Below are 24,544 nucleotides of genomic sequence, written 5' to 3' on the forward strand. Positions count from 1 at the left end.
TGTCTGACAGGGTCCTACTGTGTAGCTCTGGCTAGCCTGGAACTCAATATGTAGATCAGGGTAGCCTTGAACTCATAGAGATCTGTCCATCTCTGCCTTCCAAGGGCTGAGATGGAAGAGGAGGTGGATGGGACTTAATTTCCTGTAAAGCGGAAGTAAGAAGGTATGGGTGCTGCTGTGTAGAGGTGAGCCCTGATTTCTCCCTTTTGGTGAATTAGTAAAATATCAAGCCTGGTAGAGCTGAATGCTCCGCAGGAGGCTATTCAAACGGGAGAATCTTTAGTGACATTAACAGGGGCGGGGTGGGGTGACTCTGGGGCTCTCTTCAGCTCTTGGATTCACCCTGGACGAGATATAGGACTCATTGGTCTCCATGTCATGGGCCCGTGGGGGTAGAGTCCCATGTAGCCCAGGCTTGCCTCAAACTCCAAACATGATGAAGAATGGCCTCGGACTTCTGACCCCTCTGCCTCCCTCCTGTATATTGGGATTGCAGGCATGCCGGCCATGCCAGGTTTATGTAGAAAGCAAACCCTGGGCTTCATGAATGTCAGGGAAGCGTTTTCCTAACTGAGCGATATACCCAGCCCTGAATGTTGCTTCTCATCCGCTAGGGTTGTGGCAAGGTGGGAGTGTCAGAGCTGGCCTCTTCCTGCCCTCATTTGTCCGACTATGCCTGGCAGCTGTGAGCTGAGCATCAGTGGTCAGAGAGGACGAAGAGCAGCCCTGGCCTTGCAGCAATGAGAGGCTCAAGCTGACATGTGTGCAGGGCACGTCGCTCTCTGAGGCTCCCATCTGGGGTGATCAGATCCCCACCCTGGCCCAACATCGGAGGATACACACATGAGCGTCCTGATCTAAGGGCTTCAAAGAGAGGACTTGTCCATCGGAAACCAGACCTGCCCACGGTCGTGCCGAAGGAAGCCAAACATGGTGAATGATTAGCAGAACTTCCAGACAGCTCCGCAGTCTGGGAACACAGAGTAACTGAGAAGTTGTTCAGCTGGGGGAAACTTGGCTTAACCACGGAAACCCGTGAAGGTCTGTCATGGCCTGGCTGCTCCACGCTCAGGCTCACCCCAGACCCAACTTTTCTACCAGCCTGTCTCCACTTCTGAGAGTCCCTCAAGAGCCTGGTGCCGTTTGTACTAACTACATCATGAGATTCCAGAGTGAGCAAGACGGCACTCAGGAATTGCTCACCGCTGGAATCCTGCTGTGTACGTGAGGGCATGTCAAGAACTGGGCGATATAGTTCTTACCCCAGCAAGCTTACAGTTCACCTGAAAACACATGCATTTATACACCTGTGTGTACCCTAACACCGTCTAAACCACCTCTACACCGTAGACTTAAAATTAACTTTCTCACTACCATATTAGATAAATATAAGAGCAGTGGGATATTGTAATCGTTTTACTTTATTTAAATATTTTTTAAAAAATTATGTATTTTGATCATGTTTTCCCCATCCCCTAATTCCTCCCAGATCTGATCCTTTCCACCTCCCTGTCCACCCAACTTCTCTCTCTCTTTCCCTAAAAACAAACAAAAAATGAAAATTGACCAAAAGACAGAAATTGCCAACACAAAGCAAAAGTACACACACACACACACACACACACACATACATACACATACAAAAAAAAACCCTTATAAAACGCATGGAATTGTGTTTGTGGTTCCTAGGTATGGAGCCTGCTCTGCAGTGTTGTTGACATACCCAGTGACACACCATTGGGGAAAACTGACTATTCCTTTATCAGCAACTATCAATTGCAAATAGATTCTTGGTTAGGGGTGGGACCTCCATATCTACTTCCCCTTCTCGGTTCAGGGACCCCATCTGGCATAAACCTGTGGAGGTCCTGTGTGTGCTGCCTCAGTCTCTGTGAGTTCGTATGTATATCAATCCTGTGGTGTCTGGAAGACTTTGTTTCCCTGAAATTATCCATCGCCTCTTGCTTCTAACCTCCTAGTCTCCTCTTCTGCACAGATCCCTGAGCCTCGGAATGTGGGAATGATAAGGACATCCGAAGTGTCTCTGTTCCTTGTCCCGTTGGGGGTCTCTGTGTTAATTCCCATCTTCTGTGATGAGAATGGGTCCACGCACGGAACTGTGGGTTTCGCACTATGCCATGGGATGTATTTCATTACAAAACATCATTTCAACAAGTAATTTTTCTATATAAATTAAGAACTGGTTAATGCCAAGCTTCTGAGCTCCAGAACTTCCATTTTCTTCTCCTCACATGTCTCTAGACAGGTGATGTCATAATATTCCAGTCTCATGTGTCTATGTGACTATGCTCACGTGCCAGTGACCAATACGTATCCTTTGATGTCTGGCCAAAGTGGGGATCTGATCTCTCCAGACAGCAGACCCAGAGAGCGACGCGCCCTGCACACATGCCAGTTCCAGCCTCTCACTGATGTGACGTCAGGGTTGTTCTTCCCCTGCTGGCCCTTGATGCTCGCAGATGCCAGGCCGAGCTCAGGGAAAGGAGAGCAGGACAGGAATAAGCTCTGTTACCACCATTTCATGTGAACCATGGCCTGGAAGACTAGAAGCAGTATTAAGAGTGGTTGCTATAATGGGCTGTGCACATTAGACAGAATAACATGTTATATGAAATGTGTGTTTTAAATTTTTAGTTAATGAGGCAGGGTATGGAAGTGCATGCCTTTAAACTCAGCACTAAGGAGGCAGAGGCAGGCAGTTCTCTGAGTTCAAGGCCACCCTGGTCTACACTATGAGTTCCAGGACACCAGAGCTATATAGAGGGACCCTGTCTCAATAAACAAAGCCACACAAAACAACAACAAAAATAAGAAACAAACCCCAAAACTTTTTAGTTAGTAGGGCTGGGCGTATAGCACAATTGGCAGAGCGTTTGTCTACCATGAAGGCCTGAGTTCTGTTCCTAGCATCTCATAAACTGGGCATTTGTAGTGCATGCCTGTAACCCTAGCACGGGAGAAGCAGAAGCAAGAGGATCCCAAGTGTAAGGTCATCATCTACTACACAGAGAGGTCTAGACCAGGAAGCGCTGCATAAGACCATGCCTCACAAAACAGCAATGACAAAAAAACAACAGCCAAGATTTTAGTAAAAGGACCAGTTCATTGGAAAGGTAGAAGTGTGATCAGAAATGGCGCCTTGAGAAATGGAACATAAGCTTAATAAATGTAGGGTTCTAGTATGTTCCCTAAAATAAATTTTAATTTAACCCCTTTCTGGTTAGGAGGCACATCTTTATTTAAAAAAAAAATGATTGCAATCCAGCATGCTACAAGGCAGAAATACATTCCTGGGGAAAAAAAAAGCAAAAGATGCACGCTTGAGAGGGTCATAGAAAGGTAGAGTCTATAGAAATCAGCACATGGTCTGATAAACTGTTATTTCAAGTAAAGGTTACTGGGCTATGAGGTTCATTGCTGGCCTAGCAGACCAAGGCTCACAGAGGTGGGAAACATTCTAACTTCCCAGTTCCACAGGACCTACAGCTTTGGTTCCTCACAACACACCACCTCAAAACTCTATTTTCTGTGCGAGCCTGTGAGGCCTTGCATAACCGTGACTTAGGCTGTTTGCCCACCTGCCATTGATCTCAGATACCGCCCAACTATTTCAACAGCTGCAACTTTCTTCTTCTGGAAATTAGGAGCTCATACTCCCCCGTGCCTCCCCCGTATGCTTGCTTTTCCCGATCCTGCATCATTCCCACGCATACCAGGATACAGCAGGGTATGTACCCCTATGTTAGGAGTTAACCAGGATATAGCAGGGTATGCACCCTTGCATTAGGAGTTAACCAGGATATAGTAGGGTATACACCCCTATGTTAGGAGTTAACCAGGATATCGCAGAGTATGCACCCCATGTTAGGAGTTAACCAGGATATAGCAGGGTATACACCCTATGTTAGGAGTTAACCAGGATATCGCAGGATGTGTACCCCTATGGTAGGAGTTAACCAGGATATAGCAGGATGTGCACCCCTGTGTTAGAAGTTAACCTTTATTCCTTTAGTTTAGAATTCCTTTTGGGTTTGTCATATTTAGGTTCTTAAGAAAGAGTTTGATGTAGGCTAGCCTCTCTTTTTTTCTCCCTTGAGACAGGGTCTCTATTAAGTATCGCTGGCTGCCCTGGAACCCATTATGTAAACCAGACTGGCCCCAAACTCACAGAAATTCACAGGTTTCCACTTCCCAAGTGCTGGGATTAAAGGCATGTGTCACCATACCCAGCTAGCCTCAAACTTATCTTCTGCCCAGCATTGGAGTTACAGGCATGTGCCACCATGCCTGACTTTCTTTTCTTTTTCTTATTTATTATGTATACAATGTTCTGCCTGTGTGACAGAAGAGGGCTCCAGATCTCACTGTGGATGGTTGTGAGCCATCATGTGGTTACTGGGAATTGAACTCAGGACCTCTGGAAGAACAACCAGTCTTCTTAACCTCCGAGCCATCTCTCCAGCCTGACTTTCTTTTTCTATTCAATTTTTAAATTATTAAAAAAGCAACAAAAAAATTGGAAGAAAAGTAGTTTTATTTTTTATTTATTTATTTATTTGGTTTTTCGAGACAGGGTTTCTCTGTGGTTTTGGAGCCTGTCCTGGAACTAGCTCTTATAGACCAGGCTGGTCTCGAACTCACAGAGATCCGCCTGCCTCTGCCTCCCAAGTGCTGGGATTAAAGGCGTGCACCACCACCGCCCTGCAGAAAAATAGTTTTAAATCACAAAATAAATAGTAAACATGTATTCCATATCTTATCAGTTTTTCTTTTTTTTTCTTTTCTTTTTTTTTTTGAAATTTATCTCATTTCATGTTCAGAGATAAAAGGGTTAACTATTCTTCCCATTATTTTCTGGAGGCAAGTCTTTGTTTAGAGTCTGATGGTAGTTTTTGAAGCTATTGTATGAAGAGGATGCTGAAGGCCATCACTATACAGCATAGAGCAACGTAAGGACTCTTGCGTTCACCAATTTGGGCAGACTTCCAAAATATTCCCAATAGTCCAGTTTTATTTCTGTCCAGGAGGCTGGGTGCCAAGGATCGGATATAAGCACACGTACATATAAGCAGCAAGATTACAGTCAACAGACTCTGAAAATTGAAAATGGCAGACATAGTGAGGCTGGTGCTGGTCCAGCCACCTCTTATAAGTTTTTCAATCCCCAAGCTGAAACATGGTATTCTAAAAAGTAGTCAATCACTCAAAATGGTGTTAGTAACAGGAATATGGATCAACAGCACAATTCCAACATAGCAAAGCCTACTCCTGTTACCATGGCAACAGTGCAGCATTCTTTTCTATCGGGTTTGGCATGTCTTTTGAACCAGCCAGATCTAGTCCCCTAAACTGCCAGCATAGATTTGTTACTGATTTATGCTACCAGTCCTGATCCATGACTGCCTGCCCCAGCACCAATTCAGAGGCCATGGACCTTTATAGGAGTCTTAATTCTTCAACTTGGGAACCCTAAACTTTAAACTTCATGATGGAACTATATATTCCTCTGCCCACCAAAGATTCTCAGTCCTCCCACAAGGTGCTATTATTTGTTAGGAAGCAGGGACATAAACAGGGATTGTGTCTCCCAAATTCCCAGTGGCAAAATTTGAGCCACCCAGGAATCTCTCACTAATCCAGAGTCTTTTGACCACTTACAGGAGTGATGCTCCAGGCCATGGGGATGAAGTGGGGGCTTTTCTGTGACTGCCTTACCATGTGGAATGAAGCTTTGGAGTTGTTTTTTAAAAAGGATTTGGAAAAAATTTAAAGATAAAGGCTAGATAATCTCAGAACACATTTAGCTCAACTTAATGGGTAATTCTAGTGGGAGCTGAGAAGCCAAGAATACAGATAGCAATATGAAGCACTCATGGATTACATACGGGCTGAGGACTCTACTGTAGACTGGACTAGAGGCCATTCATGCTACTCCATGGCAAGAAACCTGGATATTTTTTGTATGTCATTTATTTGCCTTTTGAGATGGCTCTCATCTAACCTAGGCTGCCCTTTCCCTCACAATGTAGTCAAGGCTAGGATTAAAAGTGTGTGCCATCATACCTGGATTCTCTTCTTTTAAGAGAAAGCTGGTGGACAGATATCATTTAAACTTTCCTAAGGAGCCGGGCGGTGGTGGCGCACGCCTTTAATCCCAGCAAGCGGGAGGCAGAGGCAGGCGGATCTCTGGGAGTTCGAGGCCAGCTGGTCTATAAGAGCTAGTTCCGGGACAGGCATAAAAGCTACAGAGAAACCCTGTCTCAAAAAACAAAACAAACAAACAAAAAATAAATAAATAAAATAAAAAAAATAAACTTTCCTAAGGAAACTGTTTTAGTGACCATTCTGTTGCATGCCTTGGTGTGTTCGTGTATTTCTGGAGTAGGTATGTTAAGGTTATCAGCTACAGACAACAAGAATCTATCCTGGCTACGGTAGGAGAAAAAGAGTTTATTAAACAGGTTAACAGCATCATTGTGAAGGTTGATAAGGGTTCCAGGTTAAGTTCGAAAGACCCATGTCTAGCACCTCACTATTGAATGCACTTAAGATGACTCCTCTGCCGGCCCCATGGGCCGATATGCACAATGGACAAGCCAGCTTGACGAAAGAGAACCTCTGAAGGCTGCCATCTTTGCTGCTTCATGTGTGGCAGAATGGAAATTCCATGCCGATTCGGTTTCCTCATCTGAAGTCTTCAGGAGATTATATGAGTGGATTGCTCATATGTCTCTACTCTAGCTAAAAATAATTTTATTTTATTAAAAATAAAATTCTGTCAACGCATTCCTTTTCGTTTCTCTGTCCAAATACCTGACAGAACAGCTTGAAGGAGGATAACTTTTATTTTGGTATTAGAGGTTTCGGTCCATGGTTGCTTGGCCCTCATGCACTTGGACAGAACATTGTGGTGGTGGGAACACACAGTCAAAGAAGGCTATTCACATCATGATGGCCAGAAAGCAGACAGTCAGACAGGAGCCAAAGGTTGGATATAACCTTCAGAAGCACGCCACACTTTTCTACTTTCTGCACTGAGGCTCCACTGCCTTAAAAATTTCCCAACTCCCAAAATAGTCACTTAAATACATGATCCTTGGCAGATAGATCATAGCCAAACCATAGCACTGGAAAAGGGGACCTGACAGTGTGGAACTGATAAGGAAATGAAATTGTTTGCTCAAAAGATATTTGTGCCTAACATTTTGACCTGCTGTCACGCCGACTTCACAAAACGTGGACCACTTTCCATTGCTACCTACACTGTATGAGTCCCTCCCCCTACAACTTCTCCCATGATAAATACATTTTCTCTGGTATTTTGACAATGTGATAGGGAAAAAGAGATCACAGTTTATTAGAATCTGTTTTTTTCCCCAAATGAATTAAGTTAAAATTATTATTTTTAGCCAGGCCTGTGTTATCAGTTGCTCCAGAGACTGAGGCAGGAAAATCACAAGACAAGCCCTGTAGGGTAAGGGCAAGACCAGTCTAGGCAACTTAGTGAGACCCTAACAACAGCAACAACAAGATTAAAAGTAATGGGGATGAGGGTAGCTAGGAGAGATGACTTAGTGGCTAATGCCTTGTTCTGATCTTACAGAAGATCCAGGTTTGTCTTTCAGCATCCATGTCAGCCACGGGCTTCTGAAATTGTGTACATAACCCCATACAGATATATACACATCCATATTCTTAAAATAAATAAAACTTCAGAAAAGTAATGGGAAGAGCTGGGTGTGTACCTCCATGGTGGAGTGCTTGCGAACCTGCAGCGCCCCACGCACGTCTGCGCTCTATGTGCTACTATACAGTTCGTGAGCTTCGGGCAAGGGGCTGGAGGTTGAAACAAAGACACACAGACAGAGAGACAGAGAAGTGGACCTCTAGTCACTGGTAAGAAGCACTTTATCTAATAGCACCATGGAGGCTTATATACACAACAGTCAAGTGGGCCAACAGGTGAAAACCTTATCCTCGGATCCTCAAGGCCAAGGTAACACATGCTCGTGCTCGTGAAGCAGAGCTGGTAAACAACTTTGACACAGCTTTTGGTAACTCAAATCAGAAGGAAAGTAAAGATCTCTAGCAGGGAAGAGCAGCTGGAGTCCAGGACTCCAAACGGTCCCAACACGAACCTAACCTGCACAGAGTCCTGGGTTGATTTTCCCCATCCCCATAACAGAAGGAGCATTGAAGGTCATTGTTCCTGTAACACATCCACTTACATCCTCTTCTTTCTTAGATTGCCTTTCTTATTGTTAATATTTGAACACGTATACCACACACATATACACACACACACACATATTCTGAAAATCTTGTTTTGCCTGCTGTGTGTGGTGAAAACATTTCTTCACAGTGCCCCTCTTATCTTTTCACTGCGAGACAGGATCACATTATATAGCATAGGTGTCCCACTTCCCATGTAATCCAGGCTGTCCTCACTTGCAAGCTTTCTGCTCTGTGTCCCAAGTATTATAATTGCAAACATGTGCTACCACACCCAGCTCTGACCGCAGGAGGTTTAAATAAAGTTTTTAAAATCATTTTTGTGATTATTATATATATTGTACAATTACATATATTTACCAAACTCATACAATTTATCTTTAATATATATTTATTCTTTGGCTGTTATATACATGTATGTAATGTGTTTTGATCATCGTTATACATCCTGATTGCCTTCTTTTATGCCCCTCCAACTGCCTTTTGGACCCTTTTCAATACATTCAGTATGTTTGCCTGGAGTAGGGGGTAAAGAACTATGGTAGGGGTTCATGAAAATTTGGTTCATGTAAACTTTAAAAAAATGAAATATGAAAGTATTAATTCTCACTTTATTTGTATTTGAAACAATGCACACATTAAATCACACATACATGGGATTCTTATAATTCCATCCAAATGGAGTAGTGAATTTACTATATATGTTATACAGTTTCCACACAGTATCACTTTAGTTGTCAGCAGGGGCACCCACACTGCCTTTTCCATTTGTGGGAAATCTTTATTTCTTGGCTAACACTTAGAGAAGCGTTTTCATGGTAGCATCCTTACTGAACTCTGCCCCTCCTTTCAGAGGTTCCCTGCCCATTGCCTTCCCGCTGTGGGTAGTTCTTGTGGCCCACTCTTCTCAGTTCTCTTAGTCCGCTTTGTCTTCCCACTTCTCCTGACCAGCATAATCTAAGCTAAGGATGCATTACAAGTACCCGAGAGCCCACAGGAGAAAGATGGGGTGGTGTGTATATTCTAGGCCCTGTCAATGGGAGAGCTCTTTGAAGGGAGAAGAGCTTGGTCATTCTTGTCCTGCTGCTCTGCATCCTGTAGCAGCCTGTAGAAAGTTCCTGAAGAACAGTCGTGATACAGTGCTTCCTTGGACCCCATCAGCCTCAAGCTGGGGCTGTAACAATGGTACCAAGATGAAGATAAGCCGTAGACTCCCAACAGGCATAAGGCATTGATTATTACATGCCAGCAGAAGAAGGTGGTGGCAAACATGATGTCTTCATCCTTCCACGGGTAGCCAGAGACCGGTCTAAACAGAATGAAGGCTGTGTTCATCAGCCACGAGCCCATCATCAGGAAGAGAAAATTCTTGATCAGCTGAAGGCGAAAGGACCCAGCAGCCCACAGCTCTGCCGTCAACACCAGCATCAGCAGGAAGACCACCAGGATGAGGAGAGAGTGGACATACAGCTCCACCCTGGATGAGACCTGAACATGTGACACCAGCAGCAGCAGCAGCACGTAGATACCCAGGGCCATGGAACCTCTTTCTAAGGCCACACACCTCTGCCGCAGCACGTTCTTGCTCATGACGTCTACACAACCGTCAAGGGTGAGGAGGATGAACATGGTGAGGTGCTGCCACTCTTGAGGGTACATAAACCTTGGAGGCGTCTCTGTGTTGATCAGCTCCATCCCATCATCAAGACAGAAGAGCACATAAAATGTTAAGAGGGAGCCGGTCACTATCTTCAGCCAGCCCCCAAAGGCTATTTTCCACACCTTGGAAGTGCTCTTTTGATTCTTGGGAAGGGATGAAAGATGCACGGGAGAGTCATTAGCCACCATGGCCTTGAAGACAACTGTTGCCTGATACAGTCCATACAAGAAAATGTATAACCCTGGGTAGAAATGGCCGCCAAACTTTCCATTCCCCATGAAATGACAGATCTATTTGTATAAAAAGTAAAGGACAGAACTGCAGACTTCTCGGCCTTCTTCCTCGCGGGCCCATCGAGTTTTGGTTGTATGCATGAGATAAGGTCTACCTATTTTTATTATCTCCTTCAGCCCACTTCTCTCTCCCACAGAATGGAAAATTCTGGACAGGAGCCCTACACCTTGGGTGAGGGGCACCTCATTGTCTCATTCCCTCCTAGTGCAAAGCAAATTGACTGACTGCTGCCAAAGGAGGGGGCGTGAATGTTTCCAAAAGTGCACCTGCAGGATTGTGTACTCTCACCAGCTCTGCTTTGGGGCCCTGCTGGAGCCTCTGCTCAACCCCATCCCCTCTCTTGTGGCTTGATTTCTCCTGAGCCTGTCGAGTTCCTGGAGCGAGGCAGTGCCTGAACATATGGAATATCTAGGAAAGAACTGGCTAACTCATAACTCTGTGTGCATCCCTAAACACTCCTGCTCACTTATCAGCTCATATATACTAAGGGCAAATATTTGTGGGTTTGTTGATTGGTGTAGGGCTTGCTATGTACCCAGACTAGCCCCTAATGCATGAATTTCCTGCTTTAGTCTCTCCAATACTGGGATTGTAGGTGTGCACTACCACAGCCCAGAGATATCTGGGTTTGTACTCACACGTGTAAAACTCTTACTGAGCTCCTACTTGGCTTTGTTGCTCTTTTGCAACAGGAAGCTTAAGGGCCACCAGGAAAGCCTCTCACCTGCCCTTCAGCGGTTCTTAGTTGGATAACAGATGAACTCACAAAGCCAGCCTCTGAGATCAGTTTTGGAACACTATGGCGAATATTTTAGTAAAATCAGATATCATTGTCTTGAGACATATAACTTTGATCAGCTGTTTATATTTTGATGAGAGTTATCACCGCAACTTCATTCTCTCTTTAACTATAATTGTTATGTGTCTGATAACATAATGGCAGAAAGAGCACTGTGCACTAGATGTCCGCTAGCTGCATGCATGGGATTTCAACCAAGCTGAGAGTCCTCATACTTTTTGTTTTATTTTGTTCTTGAGATAGCCCCAGGCTGGCCTCAGATTACTGATACCACTCACTGCCTCCCCTCCTAAGTGCTGGGGTGACAGGCACACACCACCATGCATGCACAGATGTGTGTTTGTATAGATTAAGGCATGTAATCTATTGATTTGATGTACAGAGACCTTATGGCATGTTTACTATCATCAAAATAATTAACCTGTCCATCATCTCAGAAAGTGACATTTGTTTGTGGCCAGACCACAAGTTACACTCAGCCCGTTTCAAATGCATGCTATAATGTTAGGGGCTAGAATCCGTATGCTGTATATTAGAACTCTAGAACTTACCCAGCCCACAATACTGAAGTTTACAGCTTGACCAATATCTCCCTGTTTCTGAACCCTCCCCACTGTCCCTGGGAACTGTCATTTTTTTCTCTGCTCCTACAAATTCAACTTTTTAAAGATTCCACATATAATGAGATAATGAAGCATTTACCTTTGTCTTAACTATTTGATTTAACCTAGGGCGTTCTGTGTTCATCTGTGTTGTGAGTGCATACAGAGTGTATGTGCCCATAGAACCCAGAGGCATTGGGTCCCCTGGGCTGGAGTTACAGATGGTTGTGAGCAGTCTGACATAGATCCTCGACTGGGAACCACACTTGGGTCCTCTAGAAAATCTACAAGTGCGTTTAATCACTGAGCCACCTCTCTAACCCCGTACTTAAAAAGCGTGTTGGGGGCAGTTCAGACACACTGTGATGTACGTGGGGACTTGGAGGGTAACTTACAGTCTCCTCCCACTGCATCAGTTCCAGGGACTGAACTCAGAGGTGGCAGCAACCGTCTTTATCTAGTGGGCCATCTGGAGACCCCAGGATTTCTTTTCTCCCTTTGTATATTGACCATATCCCCTCCCCTTTGCAATGAGTCCCTGCCAACAGAATGTCAATGTGAGCGAATGATGCGTATCACTGTTTGTTGTCACCATGTAATCCTCCCTCACAGCCCGTGGCACTTTCTTTTATCTTTAGATCAAGTGCCTCCTCTTACTTAAGAGTTAAATGTTGAGCTCAGCATGGTGGTGCACACGTTTATTCCCAGCATTTGGGAGGCAGAAGCAGTGGATTCAAGGCCAGTCTGGTCGACATAGTAAGTTCAAGCCAAACCAGAAGTACATAGTGAGACCCTGCCTCAAATTAATAACAATAATATAGTGAGTTCTGTGTTTTTGAGAATGGGAACAGAAGCACTCATATTTGGGGTTATATATGATGTGATGGTTAATCTTGATTGTCAACTACATTGATCTGAGAGATGCTTAGGAGATCAGTGAAGTGTTTCTGTAGTTTGTTTGCGGTAACATTTCTAATATTTAGCACTTAGCGAGTGCGTGCATGTGTGTCTGTGTGCGGACACGTGAGTGTCATGGCATGTGTGTAGAGGTCACAGGACAGCTTGAAGGAGTCAGTTCCCTCTTTTTATCCTGTGGGTCCTGGGGATTAAACTCAGGTATTTGTCTTAGGCGCCATGGCCTTTACCTGCTGAGCCATCTCACTGTCCCTGTGGTGACATTTCCGATAACAATTAGACCAGGAGAACTCTGACCTAGTCAATGATTTAGTTCACTGCTAGATTTTAAAATATGGATAGAATTGTTGGGCAGGATGGGACCACACTGAAGAAAGTGGGTCCCTGGGGCTGATCTTTGGGTGGCTCTCTTGTCTCTAGTCCCTTTCTTTTATTCTCTTTTCTTCCTGAGGTATGAGGTGAACAACTTTTCCTACCATCCATTCCCATTGACACATACTCTGCCTCACCTCTGTCAAGTCAAACTTAGGCAGAAACCTCTGAAAACATGATCTACAATAAAATAAAATAAAATGTTTTCTCCTTTAAATTGTTTATCTCGGGTGCTTCCCATAACAATAGGGAGTCTTATGAGCGCATGTGAATGAGAATTTTTGTTGGGATTGATAAGAAAATTACCCCTTTGTTAGAGCCCGAAACTAGTGTAAAACTGACAGTCTTCTAGAAAAATCTGAACAGGTGCACAAGCAAAATGGGATTAAAAGTAAGCATCTGTAATATTATTGCTGATGATAACCAGTGTTAGTCTTTTGTTGTAGGAATCTAATTTTAGGGTAGCAGGGCCATGGAATGAAAAAAATAAAAGAAATGACTGGAAATTAAGATTAAGATTTCAATCCCAATTTCTCCTAGATTGCTTCTTCTTCTTCTTCTTCTTCTTCTTCTTCTTCTTCTTCTTCTTCTTCTTCTTCTTCTTCTTCTTCTTCTTCTTCTTCTTCTTCTTCTTCTTCTCCTCCTCCTCCTCCTCCTCCTCCTCCTCCTCCTCCTCCTCCTCCTCCTCCTCCTCCTCCTCCTCCTCCTCTTCTTCTTCTTCTTCTTCTTCTTCTTCTTCTTCTTCTTCTTCTTCTTCTTCTTCAAGATTCTGCTTCTTTACCATAGACAGTTAAGAGTTTTGCAGGATCTAACTGTCCTGGATAGCCTATAGCCTAGAATTCACTGGGTAGACAAACTTCTGGCCACATTCCTGCTCACAGAGATCTGCCTGCCTTTGCCCTCTGAGTGCCAGAATTAAAGTGTACACCACCATGCCCAGCTATATAAGTAAGTATTCTTAAGTGTCCTTATATGTATGTGTGTGTGTGTGTGTGTGTGTGTGTATATATATATATATATATATATATATATATATATGGAGAGAGAGTAAAATGGATTGTTTACCACCCCAACAAGTTTTCTTTTCTTAGCCAATAAAAAAGATATTAGGAAAACCTTATGATCATAATAGCCGAAAAGCCCCAAAGGATGTGCCAAGACAGAAGAGGTACAAAGGAAAACTGTGAAGATGATGACAGAGGGGACCAGAGATGAACGTTCCCTGGCAGTCACCTTTGTTCTGGGAAATCCTGAACTACTCTGGGTAAACTTGGTCCTTTGTCGCCAAGTCTGCCATTCCATTGAGTCTTTTCCATGAACGGACATGCTTCAGTGTATCTCGCCTCTACCTGGAACAGGTTGTAACCTGAGGAATGGCAGTGTTTTCCATTAGCAATGGCCTTGGGGCTGTAGGGTCTAGGGACAGAATGAATGTGGGGGCACAAGCAAATGTCATCCATCTCTTGACCACCACTTTTATCTCTTAACTTCCTGGAAATGGAGACGGGGGTGTCAGCAGTCAACGGAGGAGAACAGAACATTCGCCAGGACACCTGAAGTTCAAGGTTGACAGCACCGCGGAGGTAGAGCAAGTGAGCCCACATAATGTTCCGTTTGTGAAATTTAGCCTGCATACTGGCTTAACATCAAGGCTGGGTGCTGTTCATTAAAACATGAGCATTCTGATCTTAGGACTTTGAAGATAGGAATCACTCATCCCAAACCAGACACTACCCACAGAAGCTGAGGAGGAAGCCAAACATGGTGAATGATTAGCAAAACGGCCAGACAGCTCCAAAATCTGGGGATGTAGAGTACATGGAAGGTTATCTTAAGAGGGAAAATAACCTGACCACAGAAACCCATGGAAGTCCTTCACTCCTCTCAGGCCTGCCTTGCTCATCTGGGGATCCCCTGTATTTCTGAGTACCCCAGGCATAGCCAACAGCATTTGTCTGACTCCATTAGGTGATAAAAATAGGGGAAAGTTCCACAGAATTCATTTCAAATGAGTTTGTTAACTGCAGTGAAACACTCCTCACAGAGCTTAAAAATATAGTGTATACACGCACACACACACATACGCACACACACACACACACACACACACACACTTCACAAATGTCCTTTAACAATGAATCTTTAGAATTAGAGAATAGAGAGCCTGGTGTGGGGACGTGTGTGTTTATCCCATCCCAGCCCTTGAGAGCTGAGGCAGCAAGAATATCCTAAGTCTGAAGACAAGTTGAGCTCTGTAATGAGGTCTAGGCTAACACTGAGCGGGGAGAGGAGTGGGGGGAAGCAAAAACAAAACAGACAGGGAAAGGAGGGGAATCAGAAAATGTCCTGAGTGCTGTCTAGAATGTATTTGAAGAGATGTCACTGGCCAGAGTTATCAGGGGAGAGACACGGGGTAGACTAGCTGCCCGGCGTGCGCATGAAAGTGGTGCATACAGGGGTGCTGAAGTGGAAGGAAGTTTCCGAATCGGCTTTTAGTCTGTCTTTGGCGACTTGGGTTGCCACCATTATCATCTCCATCAGTGTTTGTAAGCCATTTTGTTTCTTCTTCCAATGGGAAGAAGACAGGTTGTGCGGCCAAGGCTTAGTTAGGGACCCACAGGAGGCATTTGGGTGAGGATTCTAAGTCTAGATTTTTCTTACACAAAAGCACGAGGGCTGTCTTGTTTTCTAGAACCCTCTCCACCCTATCTGTCTGCTTCTGTACCTCAAGAGTCAGGGCTTATGGGCAGTAGTGGAGACCTTCACTCTGCTTCTGCTTGGGTTTGCTAATGAGGGGAACAGCAGAACTCTGGTGAGCAGTCTTTCCCTGGAGCCCCTCATGGTTGGTTGTATCATTACAGAAGGGCCATAGATAGCTCCAACAGCGGGGCTAACTCCCATAGCTCAAGCTGCCCATTTCCCTGGACATCAGGTAGATGTAGTTAATAGCTCTTTACCATTGTTAACTCTTTTTTTTTTTTTTTTGGTTTTTCGAGACAGGGTTTCTCTGTGGTTTTTTGGAGCCTGTCCTGGAACTAGTTCTGTAGACCAGGCTGGTCTCGAACTCACAGAGATCCGCCTGCCTCTGCCTCCCGAGTGCTGGGATTAAAGGCGTGCGCCACCACCGCCCGGCCCCATTGTTAACTCTTGAGTGCTTTTAGCATCCAGGCCAGCATGCCTTAAATGGTTCTTTAGTTATGTATTTAATACTTTTACCCCACTGGAGCATGGGGTTCTGGATCAGTGGATGATACAGTAGTAGATATCAAGAATGGCTTCAGGAGTGACCCTCAGGATGGAATTCTGGACAAGATCCTTGTCTTAGGGTTATGGTTGTTGTGATGAAACACTGTGACCAGGCAATTTGGAGAGGAGAGGGATTAGTGGTTTGCACTCCACATCATAGTTCATCATTGAAGGGGGTCAGGAGCTCAAACAGGGAAGAGATCTGGAGGCAGGAGCTGATGCAGAGGCCCTGGAGAAATATTGCTTACTGCCTTTCGCCTCATGGCTTCTCCAGTCTGCTTTCTTAAAGAACCCAAGAATGACCCCACCTGCAATAGGCTGGGCCCTCCCCACATCAATCACTAACCAAGAAAATATACTACTTACTTGCCTACAGCCAATCTTATGGAGGCATTTTCTAAGTTGAGGATCCCTCATCTCTGATGACTCTAGCTTGTGTCAAGTTGACATAAAACTAGCCACTACAGTCCCTCGTGTATTTGAGAAACACACATGTAATCAGTCTTCGCAGAGAGAAACGAGACATTTCAGTTTTAGCACATAGTGACATCGCAGCTTCCCCTAGATGCATTGCTTGAATTGCAAATGGGAGAACTGAGGGTTGAGAGGAAATGGCTCCAGCAATCTGATGCTGCATTAGCAATAGGGATTGTAACCATCTGGGGCCAGCTGCTGGTGCTCAGCAGGTGTGCTGTCCAGTAGACACTGACTGTGACTATTTACATTAAAGTTAATTAAAGTAAAAAATGTATGAGGAAGGAGGATGAATTAGAACAAAGTGTAATGATGCTGATGTATAAAAATATCATAATGAAATCCATTACTTTGTGTGTTAACCTCAAATATTTATCTGGAGCTGGTGAGATGACTCAGCTGGTGGATGCACTTGCTATGCCAACTCAGTGACCGGAGTTCCGTCCACAAAAACCTCAGAGAAAGGCAAGAAGTAGCTCTTGGAAGTTGTCCTCTAGCTTCCATACACAAGTAAATACAAAATTCTAAATTAACTTAAATGTGAAGTAAAGACACAATTCAGTTACTTTAGTGACGGATGTTCAAGTGAGCATCTTTTATTGCAAAGACTCACGCTGGAAAAGACAACCCAAGACAGTGCCTAGAGCAAGGAGACAAGGTGAGAGCCTCAAACACACAACTCAGAAGATAAGCACAGGATCAAAATGAATGTTTGCCTCTCTCAAAGGAATTGCTCACTTCCTGGAGTTAGAGGGCAGATATGGTAAAATATGGTGTCATGCTTTATGGGATCTATGCAGGGGATTCCATTAGTGCTTGGCTCTGCCGCTCTAATGTTAAGGGTGCTGGTCTGGTGGAAGAGGAAAGAAATCCTAAAATACATGAAAGGGGAGAACAAATGAGGTTAGAACTTTGGTTTAGTTTTTTTTTTTTTTAGAGAGAGAGAGAGGATTTCTCTGTAGCTTTGAAGCCTGCCTGGAATTAGCTCATGTAGACCAGGCTGGCCTCGAACTCACAGAGATCCTCCTGCCTCTAGCACCTTGTCTCCTTGCTCTAGCACTTTAATCCCGAGTGCTGTGATTAAAGGTGTGCACCACCACCACCCAGCTGAGGTTAGGACTTTGACTTCCCCTATTCCTCCATGTCCTCTCTTTCTATTTGAGAACACTCTCCCATCAGAGAAAGAAAACCTTCCTCCAGTTAAACCCCTCTCAGTAACTGTAGATGGGAGAGTGACATCCAGAGGATGTAAACCAGAGGCAGGAGCCTCTGATGACCTCCAGGTCTATAGCAATAGGTTCTAGCAAGGCCCAGGAGACGATGTACAAGGCCTGGTCTGCAGTAGGATAGGAAATCAATACACCAAAGTAATTAGACTTTCTTGGTCAGTGTTGGCCATTGTGGACAGCATGGATGCAAATAACTTCTACAATGTTTGACCAAGTACAGTGAAACTGAGGAGTTGGCGGGACCATAGTTATCAACATGAGGTTATTTTCCTGACACTCTGGATTTCATATGTTTAGACATCTAAGAGTGATGTAAGTCATCTGTGGAGTGGACCAGTTAAAAACTAGGTATCGCTGGTCGGTGGTGGTGCGCACTTCTAATCCCAGCACTCGGAAGTGAGTTCAAGGCCAGCCTGGTCTACAAATCGAGTTCCAGGACAACCAGGGCTGTTACAAAGAGAAATTCTGTCTCAGAAAATAAACAAGAGGAGGAGGAGGAAGAAGAAGAACAACTCACTATCTACGTTTAGTGACACTGGCATGTCAGAACTGCCTTGGCCACCCTTGTCAGATTAAATTTTCTGCAGAGATGGAAATTTTTCTAGTATTTATACTGTTCCAAATTTTGTAGCTATCGTGAGCATTGAACAAGTAAAAAGCAGTCATCACAACTAAGGGATAGAGTTTTACATTTTATTTCATCTTAATAAATTTACTTAACACCTATGTCTAGAACAATTCTGCTGGAGAGAGACACTCTGGTTTAAGGACTGGGAAGGTCCAGGAGAATGGACCTATCCATATGAAATAAACTGCCTAGCCATCCCTCATCCTAATCACAGGGACTTGTAGTACTTTTTCCTCTGACCCCTCTCTACCAGGTTGATTTTTGTTATTTTTGTTTTAATTTCTTATAAAGAGCCTGTGAACAAAAAAAAATTACACAGCAAAATTAATCAGATCCTTGATATGTGCATCTCAATGAACTACTATACAGTCAGAATAGCCATTTTGTGGGCATGGAGGTTTTGATATATGGAGTTATTATCCTTCTTTTGGGAGGTATAGTTTTTCCATTTCTGTTTGTATTTTCTCATTAACCCCAAAACTATCTAGAAGAACATCTTTTCTTAAATTACAGTTCTTTAGTGTGTGTGTGTGTGTTTGTGTGTATGTGTGTGTACGGCGTGTGCACATGCATGCATATTCTACAGATCATATGTGGAGGTCAAAGGACATCTTGAGAGACTTGGTTCTTCTTTAACCATGAGGGGGCTCAGAGATCAAACTTAGATGGTCAGACTTGATAGCAAGTACCTTTACCCACTGAGGCATCTCACTGCTCCTAGAAAGATATCTTTTAATTTCAAAATAAATTGCGGTTGTTTTTATATTGATGCCATTGCTTCATTTTTTTTGAAATATACATATTGCTTTTCATTATATCTGTTCCTTGAGTAATATTCAAATCATCTATATTCATACTGATTTTAACCTGATATATTTAAGTCGAGGTAGGTACATTCTGCTCTTTGACTATGGCTCTGGGTTTTTCCCTTCTCTTTCTATTTTTACCATTTTTATTTTCTGCATATATATGCATTTGTACTTAAATATCACATCACATTGTCAATTTATTAAGGTTAATAATTGTTATACTTTCTTGGTGAGTGAACGTAATAGAAAAAGACAATGTCTTTGTCCCTCTTTGTTGTTAATGTCCTGACCTTGCATTTTCTTTGGTCTTAATAGTACTATTACAGCAACGTCTTTATTTTTCATTAAGGCCTACATTTCTCCTTTTTTGTATGTGTTCCTTTGTTTTAAGCATGTGCCTCACATGTAGTTTGACTTAGAATTTTACCTTGTTCTAAACAATTGTGTTCCTTTGGCAAAATTTAAGGTACTTAAATTTATTATGCTTATTGATGCATTTGGATTTACTGCTGAATTTTAAGCCCTAATTTTCCTTTTAAAACTGGTTGGAAACCAGATAGTGCATGGTAGTTCATGCCTTTAATCCCAGCAATGGGAGGTAGGGACAGGCTGACCTCTATGAGTTTTTAAGGCCAGTCTGATCTAATCTACATAGCAGTTCCAGGACAGCTAGAGTTACACACACACACACACACACACACACACACCACACACACACAGTAAGTTTAGACTAGTTACATGTATTGCATTTTTATGTTCCTCACCTCTCATCTGTATAAAACTATGTCATTCGAGATTATATGAAGAGTCACATAGGCAGAGCTAGCCTTTGCTTCTCAGAACACCAATAATTTGTGTGACAGTCAGTGTTATTTTGCTCCTCAAATAAATGCAGTTTTAGAGACTTGAGAAAAGGTTCGGCAATCATAAGAGTTGATATGTAAATGTGAGTTCAAATCCCAGCATCCCTGTGAAAAAGCCAGGACACTTTGGAGTCAGGGGAAGGGAGACAAGATCTCTGCTTGCTAGATACCAGCCTACCTCCAGATTCAGACCCTGCCTCCAGGAAATAAGCTGGCGAGTGAGAGAGCAGGACATTAGACATGCTTTCACACACCTAACAATATTTAAAAGATTTTTAAATAGTGAAATTAAATAAAAGTTTATGTCACCTCTGAACAACGGCACAAATACAGCCATGACTAGTTAGTGTCTTTCCTGTCACTAAGAAAGACTGAAATGCTTTTAGACACCCTAAGAAGCAGTGGAATGAGGTAGTGAGTTATGTACACTCTGAGAGTCTGCTCAGATGCTGGAATCCCACTCCTATCATGGAAACCCTGTTAAAACAAAACAAGACAAAAACCACTCATCAAAACCCTTGGCACATAGCAAGAACTCTGGAAACGGCGGCTGATATTACCACTAAAACATATTAGCCCAAGCCCAGGATGCTGGGCACGACCGTTTTCACAGAAGTTCCCCGAGAAGGACAGCTGTGGGGCTCCTTGAAAACCAATAGTATCTCTGTGAAGACACAAGTATGTCCCTTAGTGTCCTCAGCATCCCCGAAGATGCAGTCTTTGAACAGAGGCCTGGGCTTAGCCAGGTGCCTGCTACTGTGACTAGCCTTCTGCTCGCAGCTTTTGCCCCATTTTTACCTGTTTTGTCTGCTGTTGCTGAGTTAGGAAGACCTAGCCTTAATGAAATATTCAGCCCTGGGTCTTTTCATGTCCCAAATTAACTTTAATGAGCAAACAAAGAAAGATCAAGAGGACCGCGGCTGGGACTTGGGGGACCTTTGAAGCAGAAGCCAGGATGGGGTAGATGCCCTCTGGCAACTGACCAGCGTTTGCTTTTGATGACAGCAAACCCTCAGATCTCGTCCATCTAAGCTGAAAACAGGGGCTGTAGTACTAGAATACTGGATTCCACCTTTTGCAATGCCTCTCCGTGCCACATTCAACAAACAAGAGCCAGACATCTGCTTCAAGCAAGAAACTTCAGCTAATGGCCAGACCACATGATGCAGACAGTGCCTGATGAAGAAGACACTGTCTCAGTTCTCAAGAATCCCATGCTCAGGAAAGACAGTAGGGTGTGCACAAATAGCACATAGTTCCCCCCAAAGAGGGGGCTGTGGTGTGCTTTAAATAAGATTTGAGCTTCCATCTGGTAGAGGAATGCATGGTTGCACCCCCTTAGGGGGACTAGGGAAGTTCTATGCAGGAAGTCAGATGGGAACTACTTCTTAAGAATGCAGAATCTGAGCCAGTGTACCAGGCAAAGTACATGATATGAGCACTGCCTCAGGAGTCCAGAGGATGCTCTGTGCATGAGGAGTGGAACCATCCCTGACTCTCTTAGCTTTGCTTCTTGGTGTTGGGTGTGTGTGTGTGTGTGGTTTGGAGTCAGGGTCTTGCTCCTTGGATCAGGTTGGCTACAACCTCACCATTTTTCCTACTTTCAAATGCTGAGATTATAAGTGTGCACCACCACACCTTGATTTATGTGTGGCTTTAAAATACTTTTGGTGTAGATATGAATATGTATGGTATATGTATGTGTGATATGTGTGCATATGTTTGCATGTACAGAGGTCAGAGAAGGATATTCTCTCTCCTAACCCACCATTCTCTTTAATTCTTTTGAGATGGGGTCTCTCACTGAACCTCCAGAGACCCTCGAGGGTCTCTCAGTGATTCTCAAGTTGGGTGACAGCAAGCAAGGCCCCAAATCCTTCTGTCTCTTCTGCCACCACCGCTATAGCCTTGGGGTTGCAGGCACTTGGGCAGCCATGCTGAGTTTTTTAATGGGGTCGGGGGTTTGAACTCAGCTTCACTCACTCAGACAGCAAGTGCTCTTATGTACCGTGCATTTTCCCCAGACTGATGTTTTTATAGGAAAATTTGCTCAGGCATGCTTATCTTTGGTTTCCTCATAAGTAAGGTGGGGCCAGTCCAGTCTTTACTGTAAAGATCAAATGATCTATAGTGTGATAGGCAAGGTGGGAAGGTGTTGATAACAAAATGTAAGCAACCAGAGGCCCTCTTTTGGCCTCTGCAGGCGCCAGGCATACAGGTGTGCACATACAGACAGAGCACTCATACACACAAGATAAAAAATAATTACATCTAAAAAATTATATTTTGTCTTTTTAAAGTGAGTCAGGGAGGAAAGAGGGAAACCAGTTAGAGATAGTTGGCAATTATCTAGAAGCGGACTGGGGGTGGCAAGAATCAAGATGAGGAAAATGAGGAAAAGAAGTGCTCAAATCCTGTGTAGTTTTGAGGGCAGTGTCCAGAGGACATGAAGACAAATTGGGTGTTTGCTATGGGAGACAGAGCACATAAGGGAAATTGGCAAAGGTGAACCTGCATTTGGTTGAAATGGACAAAGATAGAATGATAAGATTTGGGGGGTTATCAAATGGACCAGTTCACCTGAGATAAGACTGACATTTAGGTTTTGATGGCAATCTGCTATTAATCCCTGGGATGTGGGAACAGATATACTAAGCTAGACTTCGGGGAGTTAACTCTACTTCTGATGAGTCCTTTTTGTTCGTTTGTTTGTTTATTGGGTTTTGACTTTTTGAGCAAGTTCTTGACATATAGGCCACGCTGGCCTCCACCTCTCATTGATCTGCCAGTTTGTGCCTCCTGGGTACTGGGTTTGGAGGTGTGAGCCACCACAGCTGGCTCTGCAGATGTTCAAGGGGGCAGTTGTCATGAACTGTAAAAGAATAAGGCAACTGTCTGTAAACTGAAAATTAGCCCTGCGGTCTTGGGTGTGGTTGTAGGCAGCAAGAGACTCCTGGTTTACAAACTACGAGCTTACTTTATGTCAATAGCAGAAACAAGAGCACCCATGCTTGCTGGCCCCCCTTCCCAGCCTCAGTTCTCAGGGGAAGTGAGAAGCACATCAGAAGACACTCAGCTACACAAGAGGCTGCACAGAGGAAGGAACTCCAAGCTTAGCAAGACTGGAGGCTTTGCAAGAGCAAGCAGCATACTTCCTTTGGCTCTGAGGTCACTATCTCCAAACCCAAAGCTGTTTGCCTTTCAAATGTCCTTGAAAAAAGTCCAAGCTGAAGCCAATCAGTATGGATTAGAATAATTCAAAAAGTGTTTTCAGAGAAGCATGGTGATACATGCCTTGATGTGGGATTTCCCTTTGTATGCTATGAATACAGAAATTGCCTTGACCTATTGATAGGGCAGAACTTAGGTAGGTTGGGAAAACTGAACTGAATGCTGGGAGAAAGGAGGCAGAGTCAGAGAGAAGCCATGTAGCCCTGCTGGAGACAGATGCCAGAATTTTCTTCGGTAAGCCACTGCCACGTGGCGATACACAGATTAATAGAAATGGGTTAAATTAATATGTAGTAATTAGTCAATAAGAAGCTAGAGCTAATGGGCCAAGCAGTGATTTAAATAATATGGATTCTGTGTGATTATTTTGGTTTCTGGGCAGCCAGGAAATAAACAAGGGGCCTCCTTCTACATTTGAACACAGCACTTGGGCAACAGAGGCAGGCAGATCTTTATGAGTTCAAGGCCAGCCTGGTCTACATATGACTTCTAAGCCAGCAAGGGCTACATAGTGAGATCTTGTCTCAAAAAATAAAAAGTTTTAACTGAGTGTAGTGGTGCACACCTTTAATCCCAGCACTCAGGAAGTGGAGACAGGCAGATCTCGAGGTCAGAGGTCTCTTCGAGGTCAGCCTGTTCTACAGACAAAGTTCCAGGACAGCCAGGACTACACAGAGAAACCCTGTCTTGAAAGTAAATAAACAAATGAACAGAATGACAGTAAAAAGCTTCCGTACAGGAAAGGGGAGAATCACCTCATGAAAAGGTCACAGCCAGAGGGTAAAAGGAGAGAACCAACTCCCTCCAGTTGTCCTTTGACCCCCACACGCACACAACACCCCACAAAACAAATAAATGTGATGACAAACATTTTTAAAAGAAAAATGAAATCATGATAATTATAGGAAAGTAGACATAACTGGAAATGATTATATTAAGTAAAATAAGTCAGACACAGGGTGACAGTCTTTGATAGATGGAACCTATATTTGCATATATATATGTGTGTATAAACACTTATATATAAACATTTATATATATACATATATCATTTTGTTATACAGTGTCTGTGTGTGTGTTTAAAAAAGAAATAAAGGCTCCATGGGGAATTGTCTCCGAACATTTTGATGGTAGCATTATCCTTGAGAACCCTTTGAAAGCTTTAAGGG

At 43.6% G+C, this 24,544-nt stretch overlaps 2 protein-coding genes across 2 annotated transcripts; both read right to left on the reverse strand.

Annotated features, from left to right (window-relative positions):
* Nucleotides 1–4,912: 4,912 nt before the first annotated feature.
* LOC130875112 (protein kish-A-like) lies at nucleotides 4,913–5,161 on the reverse strand. The gene has a single exon (XM_057770797.1). The coding sequence runs from the start codon at nucleotides 5,136–5,138 to the stop codon at nucleotides 4,920–4,922; it is 219 nt and encodes a 72-aa protein (XP_057626780.1). The 5' UTR covers nucleotides 5,139–5,161; the 3' UTR covers nucleotides 4,913–4,919.
* A 4,115-nt stretch (nucleotides 5,162–9,276) lies between these two features.
* On the reverse strand, nucleotides 9,277–10,191 carry LOC130875189 (transmembrane epididymal protein 1A-like). Its single transcript, XM_057770934.1, has one exon. It carries the CDS (start codon nucleotides 10,189–10,191, stop codon nucleotides 9,277–9,279), a length of 915 nt encoding a protein of 304 aa, XP_057626917.1.
* Between the last annotated feature and the right edge of the window lie 14,353 nt (nucleotides 10,192–24,544).

Source organism: Chionomys nivalis, chromosome 5 (assembly GCF_950005125.1).
Source record: "Chionomys nivalis chromosome 5, mChiNiv1.1, whole genome shotgun sequence".
Taxonomy (NCBI): domain Eukaryota; kingdom Metazoa; phylum Chordata; class Mammalia; order Rodentia; family Cricetidae; genus Chionomys; species Chionomys nivalis.

Bases quoted from the DNA above. Each gene is read 5' to 3' on its own strand.
- LOC130875112 (XM_057770797.1), bottom strand. From the start codon at position 5,138: ATGTCTGCCATTTTCAATTTTCAGAGTCTGTTGACTGTAATCTTGCTG.
- LOC130875189 (XM_057770934.1), bottom strand. From the start codon at position 10,191: ATGGGGAATGGAAAGTTTGGCGGCCATTTCTACCCAGGGTTATACATT.